Here is a 14,111-nt window from a genome sequence, read left to right as displayed (position 1 = left end):
CCTTAGGAAGGCAGCCAAAATAATCAAAGACCCCTCCCACCCCTGTTATAATCTCTTCCAACCTCTTCCGTCAGGTTGGAGATACAAAAGCTTAAACACACGTACCAACAGATTCAAGAACAGCTTCTTCCCCACTGTTATTAGACGTTTGAATGGACCTCTCAAATTTCAAATCTAAGATTGATCTTGCTTCTTAAACACCTTCTCTGCAGCCATAATAGCTGTCTTCACTGTTGTATTGTCACCCTGTCCTATTAGGAGGAGAAAGTGAGGACTGCAGATGCTGGAGATCAGAGCTGAAAATGTGTTGCTGGAAAAGCGCAGCAGGTCAGGCAGCATCCAAGGAACAGGAGATTCGACGTTTCGGGCATAAGCCCTTCTTCAGCCCTTCATTCCTGAGGAAGGGCTTATGCCCGAAATGTCGAATCTCCTGTTCCTTGGATGCTGCCTGACCTGCTGCGCTTTTCCAGCAACACATTTTCAACCCTGTCCTATTACCCTATGAACTTGGTATGGTATGATGTGACTGTACTGCATATGAAACAAAACTTTTCCCTGTACCTCTGACAAAAATAAATCAAATCAAAATCAATGCATTCTACACCATTGGCTGATGTGAAATACAAAAAAATGACTTCCAGACCTATTTTCCTCTTCAGCAAGCACCTTGTCACCAAAACAAATGCTAAACTTATTGTACTGCAATTTCCTAAAATGTTGCTGCCAGCTTTTATGTGTATTATCTAATCTAAAGGGACTGATGACTAACTCTGCATCTGCTTCTTAGCTCTCCTCTCTGGTGGATATCATTCAAACTTTGGAGGACTAAAATGTATATATCCTTCTGTTTTAGGTAGATCTCTGCTCACAAAAACATGGCAGACATATTGTTATAAATTTAATTAAAGGTCTGCATTACTACCAGCTATAGTTACTTAAGGTATAGAAACAGAAATCAGACCATCAAATCTGCTTCAGCATCAATGAAATTATGACTGATCTGATACTAAATTCCACTTTCTTGCCTCCCACCAAAGTGTGGGAGTTTGAGGGGTGACATTTAGATGTTTGTAGAATTGTGAGGTTCATGGATAGCATGAGTCATGGGGGTCTTTTCTCTAGGATAAGGTAGGGGGCATATTTTCAGGAAGAGGAGTAAGACAGGTGGGGAGGGGGGGAAACTACCCTGTGGGCAACTTTTTCCACATAGAGGATCGATCGTTTGTGGAGTGAACTGCTACTAGAAATGGTAGATGCAAGTACAGTTACAACATTTAAAAGACATTTGGATAGGTACACGAATAGGAAAAGTTTAGAGGGATATGGGCCAACTGCCAGCAAGTGGGAAACTTGGTCGGCATGGACAAATTGGAGGGACTGTTTCTGCACTGCCTGACTCCATGTGTAACTCTTTACGCTGAGAATATACCCTCTGGTCCCTTGTGGACTCCTCCACAAGGGGAAACAACTTTTCTACATCAACCCTGTCAAGTCTTCTAAGAATTCTGTATGGTTCAATAAGATCATCTTCTATTCTTCTATTTTCAATCAGTACATGCCCAATCTACCTACCCTAAACCTCGGAAGATAGTCCCTTCAAACCTGGGAGTAGCACAGTGAATCTTCTTTTGATTGCCTCCAATATCAGTATGTCATTCCTTAGGATAAAGGGTCTATAATTGTTTACAGTATTCCAGCTGTGGATTGACTAGTGCCATGTACAGTTTTAGCAAAACCTGTTTGAATTCCATTCATTTTGAAATAAACATTCCATCTGTCTTCCCTATTACCCAGTGAACTTGAATGCTTGCTTTTTGTGATTCATGGAAGAGAACTCACAAATCCCTCTGTTTTGTAGCCTTCTGCAATCATTTTCCATTTAAGTCATTTTCCATCCAAATCTTCTATTCTTTCTTCAAAGTGCATAATCTCACATTTCCCCAGATTTTATTCTAACTGCCAGTTTTTCCCCCAACTCATTTAACCTGTTCATATTCTTTTGCAGACTCTTGTCATCATTTGCCTTCCCATCTATTTCTGTGTCATCTGCAAATTTCCTACAGCACGTTCACTTTCTTCATCTAAGTCATTAATACATACTATAAGTAATTGTGACCCCAGCACTAATCCCCATGGCACACCCCCAGTTACAAGTTCCCATCCTGAAAATGCCCCTGTCATCCCAACTCTCAGTTTTCTATCAGTTTGCTTCCTCTAAATAACAAACTTCAGTGGTCTAAAATGTAAATTTATTTAATAAACAATGTAAAGTGTCCTTTTTTGAGTAAAATTCAATTTTGTTCCCTAATTCGGTTTCCCCCAAGGTATGGTGAATAACTATCAACATTTTATTAGAAAAGAGCAAATTACAACTTGGGAATATATTTATTAACCACAAGTTGGCAAACAATCTCTCCCAATAATTGAAAATATGGGGTGACAGTGGGCAAAAAACCTTGCTATGGGACTCAGCAGCAGTGTAGCACTCCTACACGAGGCAGTTTTACATAAAGATGATTTGCAAAGGAGCTTTGACTTATTTGAGTGGCCAGCAGGCTTGAGTGAATGGGATGTCTACTATATTTCCCAATTGTGAAATACTGAGACATTATACACTCTCAACATGTGAGCAAAGAATACAGTCATACGTTCTAAGTTGTCTAACTCCTTTCCCTTGAATGTTATGATCTTGTAATTAGTATTGATTTTAATTGCTTACCTGGCCTAGAAACAGTCAGCAAAATCAATTTAAATAAATGTTAACGTGACCACTTACGGTTCAAGGCTGTAGTTGGCCTGATTCTTCGAGAGTGTATTGTCCTCCTGCGAAGCATAGACACACTCTACAGAAGAGACATTACATCTGTATTACTACTAACATTTAAAACTGAAAGCATTTCACCACTCTTCACACATTGTAAATAATTTGATTGGAATGTATAGTCAGGGATTTTTAATTGTGTTAAAATGACCATAAACGTATCTTATTATGATTTATGTTACCTGCTTCACTACGTTATTGAAAAGTCAGTAGCCTCTGAACATAAGCATCCTCAACAACAGCTTATACTTGCACAGAACCTTTAACATGCTAAATTACCCCAAAGAACTTAACAGGAGCATTATCAAACAAATTTTAACAGCAAGCCACATAGCAGATATTGGGCAGATGACAAAAAGCTTGGTCTAAGACTTTGTTTTCAAGAAGTGTCTTTAAAAGAAGGAAATAGCGGTTAAGAGATTTAGGGAGGGAATTTCAGACATTGGTACCTAAACAGCTGAAAGTATGGTTGTCAGTGGTGAAGCAGTTAAATGCATAGCAGCAGGGAGGCAAACAGATTGGGGTGATGGGGTGGTAGCTTGCAACAATAAAATGGACAAGTGTTGGCAGATTTAACCAGTAAGGTGTAAAGATACATGTTCAGGGATATATGTGTACTCCATCTCTCGTCATGTATTCAAGAGTTTCAGCATGATCTCACCAAGTAAAGCTTTTCACTTCTTCCTTCAGGAAAATGTTAGTTTGCCCACCAATTCTGGTGATTGGCTCAGATTTATCGACTTCCACTTTTGATATTACCATGATCATTGAGTAGAAACATTCATGCAACATACTTGTTAATAAAGTCCAGCTCAATTTTGACAGTGTTGAATTTATTAAATTTGTAGATGAAAAAGGAATGATAAATAATACTGGTTTTCTGAATAACAAGTTATGGCAAAAGAACAGCATGACGTGGAAATTCAGTGCAAATGAGATTTTCTAATGCACTGCCCCAACAAGTTTGAATCTGAACCTTAAACAAATGTAGATATAACTATCTCAATCTCCTCCTCAGAGAGCAGTTGAATGTCATTGAAGAAACATAGGGTTGAGAGTATGCAGAATGGCATGGCTGTACTTAAACAATGAAGTCTGAGGGATTGAGCTATAGTTCACAGTGACACAAGAGAATTGGGTGGGCATCCATTTTACGATATTTCCTATATATATTATACAAATGAAGGTCACTCTTATATCTGATGGCTACTGGTAACTGTAATCCAAAAAATAATCTCCACTTCCATTGTCTCTCCCCATAGTACTTCAAGTACTTATCTAATTTCTCTTTCACTGAAAGAACGCTCTCTACCTCTGCACTTTCTGTTGCAACCCTAATTGTCTTCTCAGTGATAATATTACATTAATGATACTTCATCAGGAACACGTGGTGCTCAAACCAGGTTTTGAACAGATTCTACTCTCTTAACTGATCATCACTCAACTAATGCGTAACAGGCGAACAATTAGAATATTCAATAGGGAAATTGGATAGAAGCTAAACGAAAAGCTGAGGACAACAAGGCATCAATTTGAAGCCTGGTTTGAATATTTGTACCAAATTCTTCTGTGTTCTTGGGAGCCTAAAGCTTTATTAATTTACGCTGTAAAGAATATTTGACTAAAGAAAACAACCTCAATCAGGATTCTACAGTTTTTGATGAGCCATGAAAAAGCAGCTTTTTCAACCCAAATCTTAACAACATTAAGGCATGAGAAGAAAGGCAATTCTGAGTTTAAGTCAATTCCATACTGGAACACCTGCTGTGAATAATACCTCAATTGGTGCCAAGTCATTGTTGGGTGAACTCAATAAATCCATGTTTCCGTTAACTGTGATTTCATCTTTCGAGGTTTCTGAACCTGCTTTGTCTGATGATGGTGTTTCATTTAGTGGTTTTGACGCATAAGATGCCTAAATGGAGAAACACTTAATTGAGTGTGTCATTGAAATGGCAAGTAAAAATACTTCCTGATTTAAATTATGGAGTCAACACTTGAAGAGTGAAAAGACTTGTGATGAGATATTTTGGTTAGACTTTCCGAGAAACTGTTCCAGCTTCATCACTATAAATACATCATAGATCAACTGCCTATCTTAGCTTTGCCTGATTGACTACAGTGGAATGGGCAAGTATATGGTATATACAACAGACAACTAACACAATAGTTTTCTACCAAATGGGTTAGGTCAACCGTAGCCCTGGATTTTTCCATGCACTCTTATCCATGTACATACAACTTCAGAGCCATGGCAATATGGAGGACTCTTAACATCTTACTGAAGTGACTGATCAAATCACTCAGTTGTTAAGAAGGTGACTACCACTTCTCAAGGGCAATTAGAGGTGGGCAATAAATGTTGGAACATGGGCTATGTTAGCATGGCCATGAATTATTGGAAGAATAACATCATTCTGAATGTTTTGCTTTTACTTTTTGAGATAAGTACTTGAATACACATAAAAAAAAGTTGGCACTTAGAATAACTTAATGGGTAGACTAACTGGCCTGCTCTATTCAATTTTCAATTGACTATTATATACAAACATAGCAACAGGATTAAATTTCTTCAAAGCTATTTTTGTAACTTATACATAGACTTGTTTTTTCCTAAAATGACCAGTGTGGATAAAGTCCTTAGTAGAAAAGGTTATAAAGCATAGATATATACATGGCAAAGGGAGGACCTTCATGGCAGGTAGGGGAGTGTGGCTCAATGACAGCCTGAGTAAGGGTGAAACTAGAACCAGGCTGACAACCTCATAGCAGGGTAATGGAAGAAGAGAGCAGCTCAACTCCTTCAACAAACTAAGGGGGCAGTGAGATGACAAGGAATGGGGACAGTGTTCCCTCTAAGTTGTGCAGAGATTGTACACTGACCTCAGCGGCAGGAAAAGGGTTGGGGAGTAGGGCATGAAATAGGAATCATGAGGGTGTATCCTACACCAGTGGCCCCTGTGAAGGGAATGGGCAAGATCTAAATGGTTCCTGTACAGCAAAAATCATATGGTTAGTTGTTTGGAAGTGACTGGGTGCAAGACTGGGAGCAAGAGAAATTGTGGATCCTTGGACTGACACACTACTTATACTTTTACTCAAATTGTATAGTTAAGTTTCTATTAAATTTAATTACATCACTATAAATAAAAATACAGAACACAATGGAATGTGTAGCAACACTCACAAGCTTCTGTTTAGCAATGGTTAGGTCCTTCAGAATGTGGTCCACAAAGTGGTCAATTAGAGCAGCAGTGACGCTGAGCTTCACTTCACTGTCAACAGAAAACAAATACTATTCATTATTTACTAGAGCTAATCAAGAATTTTCTCTACTAGTGGAATCACCCTAGTAACAATTCTACAGGAAGCATCAATTCTTTTCGTACAAAACCAGTTTAACTTTGCACTGTGCGCTAGTTAGTAATGATTCTAAACAACACTAATATACTTGCAGCTCCATGGGCAGGAAAGAGTATACTAAGCATTGATATCGTGGGATCATTACTATCCAGACAATCCTGTAACTTCTGTAAGTACCCAATTTGGAAAAAATATCTTAAAAAATGACTGGAAACAGATCAAATGTGCAGCAGAGATCTTATAGTTAGTTCCAAAGTGAGAATTCAAAGAGTCTTCAACACCAACAAGATATGTTGCAAATGTTTTAACATTTTCCTGATGGTTTGTGGACATAAACAGAAGTTCTTTTTACTCATCCAGGGTAGAGGGCATTGGCATACAAGTAGGCCAACAAACAAGTGACATTTTATTAGCTGGACATTTCTATCCCACTTTCATTATGAGGAAATCCATGGTATAAATAAAGAATATGGCACCATACTTGACAAAAGAATAGTAGTCAAATATTACATGTTCTAATATAATTTGCCACTCTGCATCCAGTAAACAGTCACAGCTGCAGCAGTGGATAAATTTCACAGTGGCTAGCTGAGGTCAGTATTCTGCACATTACTGCTAAGTATGCACTTTGAACCACAAGTTTACGAGTCTCTGAATATCTACACAGAATTTGATGTTCCTAATTCCAATTCCTTTACTCTCTCTGTTTTTTTTAAAAAGCTAACTACCATCAAATAGGCAGCTTTGTGTTACCAATATCCACTGCACATGGGACCGAGATTTCCACAGTTCATCTTACTTGTAATCCAAAGCCAAGAGAGAGGAAAATTATTCATTAACAAGTTCCAAGTTGCTAAAATAAGCCATTTTAATTCATAGTTTTCATAGTAATATGTCCAAGCTCTCAGAAGCTCTCTTGTTTCAAAAATGAATTGTACTAATACTTAAAACTGATTTGACTTTTAAAATTAATTTGTTTTATTTTAACAGAAACAAAAACATTCTAACAGAGATGGGCTCAGGAAATTTGGGTATTAAAAGGGAAATGAAATTTAAGGGAAATCAATTTTCATTAAATAGTTATGAATGAGTGAAGTCCATTGTCCCATTCTATACTTTTTTCTCTTGATAGACATTATAAATTATGCACTGCTAAAAAGATGGTGAATCTCTGTTCAACTTAAAGAAGTGACGTTGAAAAATAAAATCAAATCTCTGTCAATAAACACTTTGAACAAAAACTTCTTCTTGACGTTACTTCTTTGTTAAATGGACTTAGTGAAGAATTAGTGAAACTCTGGCATGTAAGACTATCCAGACCTGAGTTTGTTCACAATCTCCAATCCAGCCTGTTCAACAATTACGCTCCTTGTAAAGTCCTTGGGGATGAAGTTTTTACTGGATACTTTGTTAGCCAGCTGCTCCTGAATATTGGCTTTCTGCATAACATTAGGACAGAGCATGCTGGTGGATTTCATAAGGGACTGAATGAGTGTCTAAGAAGAGAATGAAAAAGAAATCATTAATATTTTGAAAATTTTTAACAATATCAAAATAATTTTAAGAATGATTGGACTCTTAGTAAAATGTACTTGTGCTGTGACACACTTTTATGGTTGCTTTTTGCAGGTGTCATGTCCAGTAGTTTAAAACTATTGTTAACACTACCAGAAAAGATACCCAATACTTGTGTAACCTAGGAAACACTGAGTAGTATAGGAACAATGCTAAGTCAAAAAACACCTTTGCTGAAAGAGACAGATGAAGTTAGAATCTATGTAACATATACAGAGAAACCTCATTAATCTGAAGGACATGGGCAGGGAGTATTTCATTGAGTTAATCGAATTCTGAATTATCAAATGCCTGTTAACATAGTTTAGCCAAGCTTTGGGACCTTGCCATCTTGCAGGATAATCCGATATTCGGATAATTGAATGCTGGATAATCGAGGTTCCTCTGTGTACAATTCACCATTAATTTACGATCAGTTCTTACCTTTATAAATAAACACACAACACTGCAGCCATTTTTATCCCTTTGTATCATATACCTTGACAATCACAAATCTACCCTTGTGCAGCATCTATTCACATTTATAAAACTCGGAAGAGAAGTCATGCAAGAGAAGAAATGAGAAAAAAGTACACCCAATATGTTATAAGTAAAACACAAATGTCCAGCTGCGACCCTTTGCCGGGAGTCTGAGTACTGCAGGGAGGATTCTTCTATTATAACTAATGTCCTTCTCAGTCCCATTCAGGCTCTGCAACCTCTGTTCAATACAGCAGCACTTCAGATACTCGGACGTTGTTAGTCATTGAAGACTTACTATGCCACAATGAAAACCAGTTCTCTTCTGTCTTCACTTATCATGGCTCAGTCAAGCTTTGCTGCTCGGACAGAAGCAGAACCGCTTTCTAGTAATGCTTCAGGTAGATAAAGGAAGTACATTTAAAGACGTGACTCTCCTGCAATCAGGTAGCCTGGATTGAAGTACCATTGTACTTCATTCCAATCTGTGGCAGTTTTCCCTCTAACTGTACTCTTGAAATATGTTACTCTTCTCTGCATTCAGCACTTTACAACCACAGACCACCAACAAACTAGGCATAGCATTCTATCCACAGGATTCCAGGTAATTTAGCAAGCTTCAAGTAGACACTATGCTGCTTCATCAAGAGATCTCATACCGCCGAGTATTTGAGGGCATGAAGTCTGATGACAGCAGTTAGTTTTCAGTGAATCTTGACTCATCCCAGGAGCAGCAGACACAATAAACATTCTGGGACCATTATAATTTCCCCTCCAATAAAAAATGACTCAATAGCCCACAGTTAACTGATTAAAAACTAACAACCAATTCACTTAAGCCTCACTTAGCAGCTGATTCAGATTAAAACTTAATTTATATATTTGAATCTGAATATGATTCTAGATCAGGAAGAAAGGAGGAGGACATGGCCCTATCTACATCAACAGAACTGAGGTGGAGAGGGTTGAAAATATCAAGTTCCTAGGAGTGACGATAACCAACCACCTGTCCTGGACCTCCCATGTCGATGCCACAGTCAAGAAGGTACAACAAAGCTTCTTCTTCCTCAGGAGGCTTAGGGAATTTGGCATGTCTTTAAGGACCCTCATCAACTTTTATAGATGCAATATATAAAGCATTCTATCTGGGTGCATAACAGCTTGGTATGGCAACTGCTCTGCCCAGGACTGTAAGAAAGTAGTGTGCACAAGCCAGACCATCGTGGAAGCTAATTTTCCATCCGTGAATTTCATTTACACTTCTTGTTGCTGTGGAAAGGCTGCCAATATAGTCACAGATGTCTCCCACTTCGGTAATAATCTCTTCCAACCTCTCCCATCAGGCAGAAGATACAGAAGCTTGAACACACGCACCAACAGGTTCAAGAACAACTTCTTCCATGCGGTTATGAGATGAAATGGACCTCTCTAATTTCAAACGTAATGTTGACCTTCCTTTTGTGCACCTCCTGTGCAAATGTAACCTTGCATGCCTTGCCCTGTCCAAGCACCCTGTGATCTCTATGTCCTTGTTTGCTATGAGCTCCCTGTACTGTTCACAAGACAGTAGATCAAATCAAATGGATACCATTTGCATTTAATATGCTTTTACGTAAAGTTTACATTTATCCAGCACATATTCACACTCCAGAAACTCAAAAAAGAAAAGTTGTAAGCATAGTAAACCCAGTACAATATAACTAAACCACAGCATCCCAGTCACAGTCCTTCTCTGGGAATTTAGTACAACTGGGAGGTTCACCTCTGAGGAAGTTAGAAAGCCACAACGGGATCAGTTCCATGTTTTACTTCTCTTTCAAGACATACTGGGGACTCGCGTTAAACATTCCACTACCAAAGAGACTCACTGCAGTATCAATTGCATGTCTGTCCTCTTACAGAACAGGAGAAAGTGAGGACGGCAGATGCTGGAGATCAGAGCTGAAAATGTGTTGCTGGAAAAGTGCAGCAGCTCAGACAGCAACCAAGGAGCAGGAGAATTGACGTTTCGGGCATGAGCCCTTCTTCAGGAGCAGAGATTCATGGAGCAGTGTCACCACAAGTAGACGCACAACTACTTTGGGGACATTGAGAATCTCTCATCGGCTGTCCAATAACAAAGCATTCCTGAAGAAGGGCTCATGCCCAAAACATGGATTCTCCTGCTCCTTGGATGCTGCCTGACCTGCTGCACTTTTCCAGCAACACATTTTCAGCTCTTACAGAATAGACAGAACATCTCAGTAGGGAGGAGGCTGACTGAATCTTAGAGAAGGAATCTACTGGAGCCACACATGTGGATTCCTCTGCAGCTTCAGGCAGCACTGATACCCTTAGACACAACCCTGTTGAACTGTCTCCTGCTCCCATTATCTTGCTTCCCCTCCATATTAGTATAAGTATGTGAATTGTTTATTGAGAACAGGCAAAACCCTTCTGTTTTAATCTCTTCCCATCAACACATGATCATGACGAATACATTAATCAGTCCCTATAATCCATTCACTCATTATCACGGGACATTGACATTCACCGGGCCTTGTAAAATTATAACTGCCCATCTTAAACAATGTAATGACAATCAACCATGTGACTCATAGACCTTTTGTATTATTCCTATAAAATGTACTGTCTTTGTGAGTAGAGTTGTGATTCGTGGAGCAGTGTCACCACAAGTAGACACACAACTACTTTTGGGGTCATTGAGAATCTCTCACCGGCTACTACTGTTGTACAGAAACTTGTGTTGTGCAGATTTGTGGAACAAAGTGTACATCAACATTTGGTGCCATGACTCAGATCTCAACATTGGGAATGTCTCACTGGACTGAGTAAGTGACTTGAAAGTCTGAATTGAACAGAACAGAGCCATAAGGGCACCGCGGGGCATTTTACCCCAGAGTGCTCCATGTGTTCAGCCAGGCAATCTGTCCCTAGCCTAATGGAACTGGTACCTTGAAGAGGTCGAATGAACCACCTGGATCCAGCTTGTAAGGTAGGAAAGTTCTGTCAGATTGCTCTGAATTGCTGCGGGGTGACATTGGCTACTCTGTATCGTTCCTGTAGGAAAAAGGTTGGAACTGTAGACTCTGGTCAGCGAAGTGTTCATCACTACCTGACGGATTTGGTTTAGGGAGCTGCCTCATGCAGATATAGCTGATGGAAATTAATATATAATAAGGAAAGAGGGCAGGCTCATTCAATTTCTCACCCGCAGTGTTGATGTGGCCGGTGGAAATTGTTTATAGCAGAACAAGGAGTCATAAGGTAAAATGGGACAGTCCCTCTATGTAATTGGGAAGGGGGATAATCTGTGAGAAAATAACTGCTCAGGAATAAGATTATAGGGGTTGTAGGCCCCTCTGAGAGATTGGTCATTTTGGTAAATTGTTATATACAAATTAAAGGATATCCAATTTGAAGTTTTGATTGATTGTGACGGCATGTGTGGTGAAAGCTTTCATTTGAATGGTGAATTGATTCCCGGGGACAAGTAAGTCTTGTCTCACTGAGAAGGGTGGCCAAGCGCGGTCTACCGTTTCATGAAGGACACAGAATTGCCCCGTTGCAAGAGTATGGTGAGGGGGGTGGGTGGGTTAGAGGAAATATAGAGGGTGTGCGCGGAGACACTTTGTGGGCTAGGATTCATGTGATCCAATGTCTGCATGCATTTGGGAAGGTGGCTGGGGGTCATAAGTCCCCTAAAATTAAAGAAACCGCAGACAGCATCCCGACGGCTCTTTCGGGAGGCCCTCCCAACAGCCCATCACCCTATTCCCCTCAGTACCCCCAAAGTTACCATCAGTGCTGAGCAATCTGACCTTCGGGTGGACGAGGTCGTTGCTTTGGTCACTCCCGGCCACGTGGGGGAGGCTGTTACAATTCTCGATACTGGGCGACAAGTTACATGGGTCAGTACTCAACAGGGTCCTAGTGTCCGGATGGAGAGTGATGGTGATTTGTGAAGGTTATCTGCTCATTTCTTCACAAAAAAAATCTAAACCTAACACTGAGGAAAATCAACCCAGACTTTAATATTTGTTCACCAAGTGGAGGAATTACAGTAACTTCATACAGTTCAATTAAAAAATTGCAAAACAGAGTATAAAGGTAGATCTGGATATACCAAACCAACAATTTTGTTTTCAGAAAATGATACTAGTTGAATTGATATTTTTTTCGGACTCGTTTACCTCCACATAATTTTAAGACTGCTGCATCCTCTTTATCAGTATGGAATGCCTTTTGTAGCTTTATTCATTGTCAATTTCCCTTCCTCATTGAGAGCTGAAGAGTCAGTTCAACATTATCTTGCAAAAAAAATCATGTTAATAAAAGTTAAGATATTGTTGTAAATATCCGTGTCTTTGGGTTAGTCATTCTTTGTGCATATGAAGCATCTTGACAAGGCTTTTATTAATGCTGTCGCAGTCATTTCAAAGCCTAGGACAGTATAAAAGAGCAATGACTGATCAGAATTGCTTGAAAAAAAACAAATTGGGGATTTAAATTGAAAGACTAGAACCAGGTAATTATAATGTAATCCAGAGTTGGAAACTGCACATTCTACATTACAGCACTGGATTTTGTTTAAATGAATTTCCAGTTTATATTGAAGACTCTTAACAAAACTCCTGCTCAATAGAAGTTGAGACAGATATTGAGAATGTCTCGCCGGCTGTCCGATAATAAAGCATCTACCGTTGTACTGAAACTTGTGTCATCCGGATTTGTGGAACAAAATATACACCAACACGTCTGTTCCAGGAAATGTAGTTCCAAGTCATGTTCAGTTCCTCACTTGCAGGTTTGAATCAAATAGCTCAGTTTTCCAGGCAATTTGATGAATTTTCACTACTGAAAAACAGTTTTCAATTTATATATCCACAATTGTTCTGTGCAAACATGAGCAGATCAGTGCTCTTACTGGAAATGCTAATTGCTTCATTGGAGGATCTATGTAGTTCAATCACATCAAAGTTTCAAACATTCTAAACTCTGTCTGGTTAAAGAAGAAAAAATGGTTGGTACCATGTTAACAAATCAGCCTCAATGCCCTGAGGAGAAGGCTCAAATAAAGTCTCTGCAGCAGATCAACTAGATGAGAACCCACAGAAACATAAAAAGTGATAAAATGAGACATTTCAGCTGCAAAATGTCAAATGTAAGTCAACTCATTCACATTTTCTTTAGCATAATTGAAACAGTTGTAGAAGAAGACAACTTCTCCTTTCCCCACATAGTGCAGGACTGTAACACTGGCGGAACACAAATGATTTGAAGGTGCCAGTGTTGGACTGGGGTATACAAAGTTAAAAATCACACAACACTAGGTTGTAGACCAACAGGTTTAACTGGAAAGCTAGTGCTTCCAATTAAACCTGTTGGAGTATAACCTGGTGTTGTGTGATTTTTAACTTTAAAAGCAAAAGAGTTATGTCTTTTGGAAGAAAACAATCTGCACAAATTCTGTGGGGAGAAAATGGTTTGCAGAGTTTTTAAAAATTCAAATCGGCCAGATAGCTGATTCATACCTGGATTTCTTCATTTACAGCCTGGGAGACTTCTTCAGCAACTGACTCCAGCTTGTGTTGTACCGTTCTTAGTAAAGGTGGAGTGTTACCCACTTGGTACAAGGTTGGTAACACCTGTAAAGATAGAAAGAGAAGAACAGCTAGAAACTCCCAGTAGTAAGTAAAAACATTATCAATAATTTTAAAAATGTTAAAATGAATTTTTAAGGTTTCATAACACAACCCCTCAATTCTTTACTTCTTGGGAAAGTTGATAATAATGAATAGGAGTGCCTAAGATCAAGTTACAGGAATACACCTGTTGGACAATGACACAAGCAGGGGCCAGATTTTCTTTGACCTTGTTAATTAACTGGAAT

General features: G+C 39.1%; 1 protein-coding gene across 2 annotated transcripts in view; it reads right to left on the bottom strand.

Moving 5' to 3' along the window:
- The window catches only part of carmil2 (capping protein regulator and myosin 1 linker 2), a 179,959-nt gene that overhangs the window by 29,526 nt on the left and 136,322 nt on the right, over nucleotides 1-14,111 (bottom strand). For both annotated transcript variants that reach the window (XM_060837741.1, XM_060837740.1), the window contains exons 26-30: nucleotides 13,753-13,866; nucleotides 7,505-7,680; nucleotides 6,009-6,096; nucleotides 4,599-4,736; nucleotides 2,777-2,843 (exon numbers count right to left, since the gene is read on the bottom strand). In XM_060837741.1, coding sequence (XP_060693724.1) covers nucleotides 2,777-2,843; nucleotides 4,599-4,736; nucleotides 6,009-6,096; nucleotides 7,505-7,680; nucleotides 13,753-13,866 — 583 coding nt within the window. The remainder of the gene's footprint in view (nucleotides 1-2,776; nucleotides 2,844-4,598; nucleotides 4,737-6,008; nucleotides 6,097-7,504; nucleotides 7,681-13,752; nucleotides 13,867-14,111) is intronic.

Source organism: Hemiscyllium ocellatum, chromosome 17 (genome assembly GCF_020745735.1).
Source record: "Hemiscyllium ocellatum isolate sHemOce1 chromosome 17, sHemOce1.pat.X.cur, whole genome shotgun sequence".
In the NCBI taxonomy this organism is placed as follows: domain Eukaryota; kingdom Metazoa; phylum Chordata; class Chondrichthyes; order Orectolobiformes; family Hemiscylliidae; genus Hemiscyllium; species Hemiscyllium ocellatum.
The sequence above is the reverse complement of the archived record's forward strand: the minus strand, read 5'-3'. Positions and strand labels throughout refer to the sequence as shown.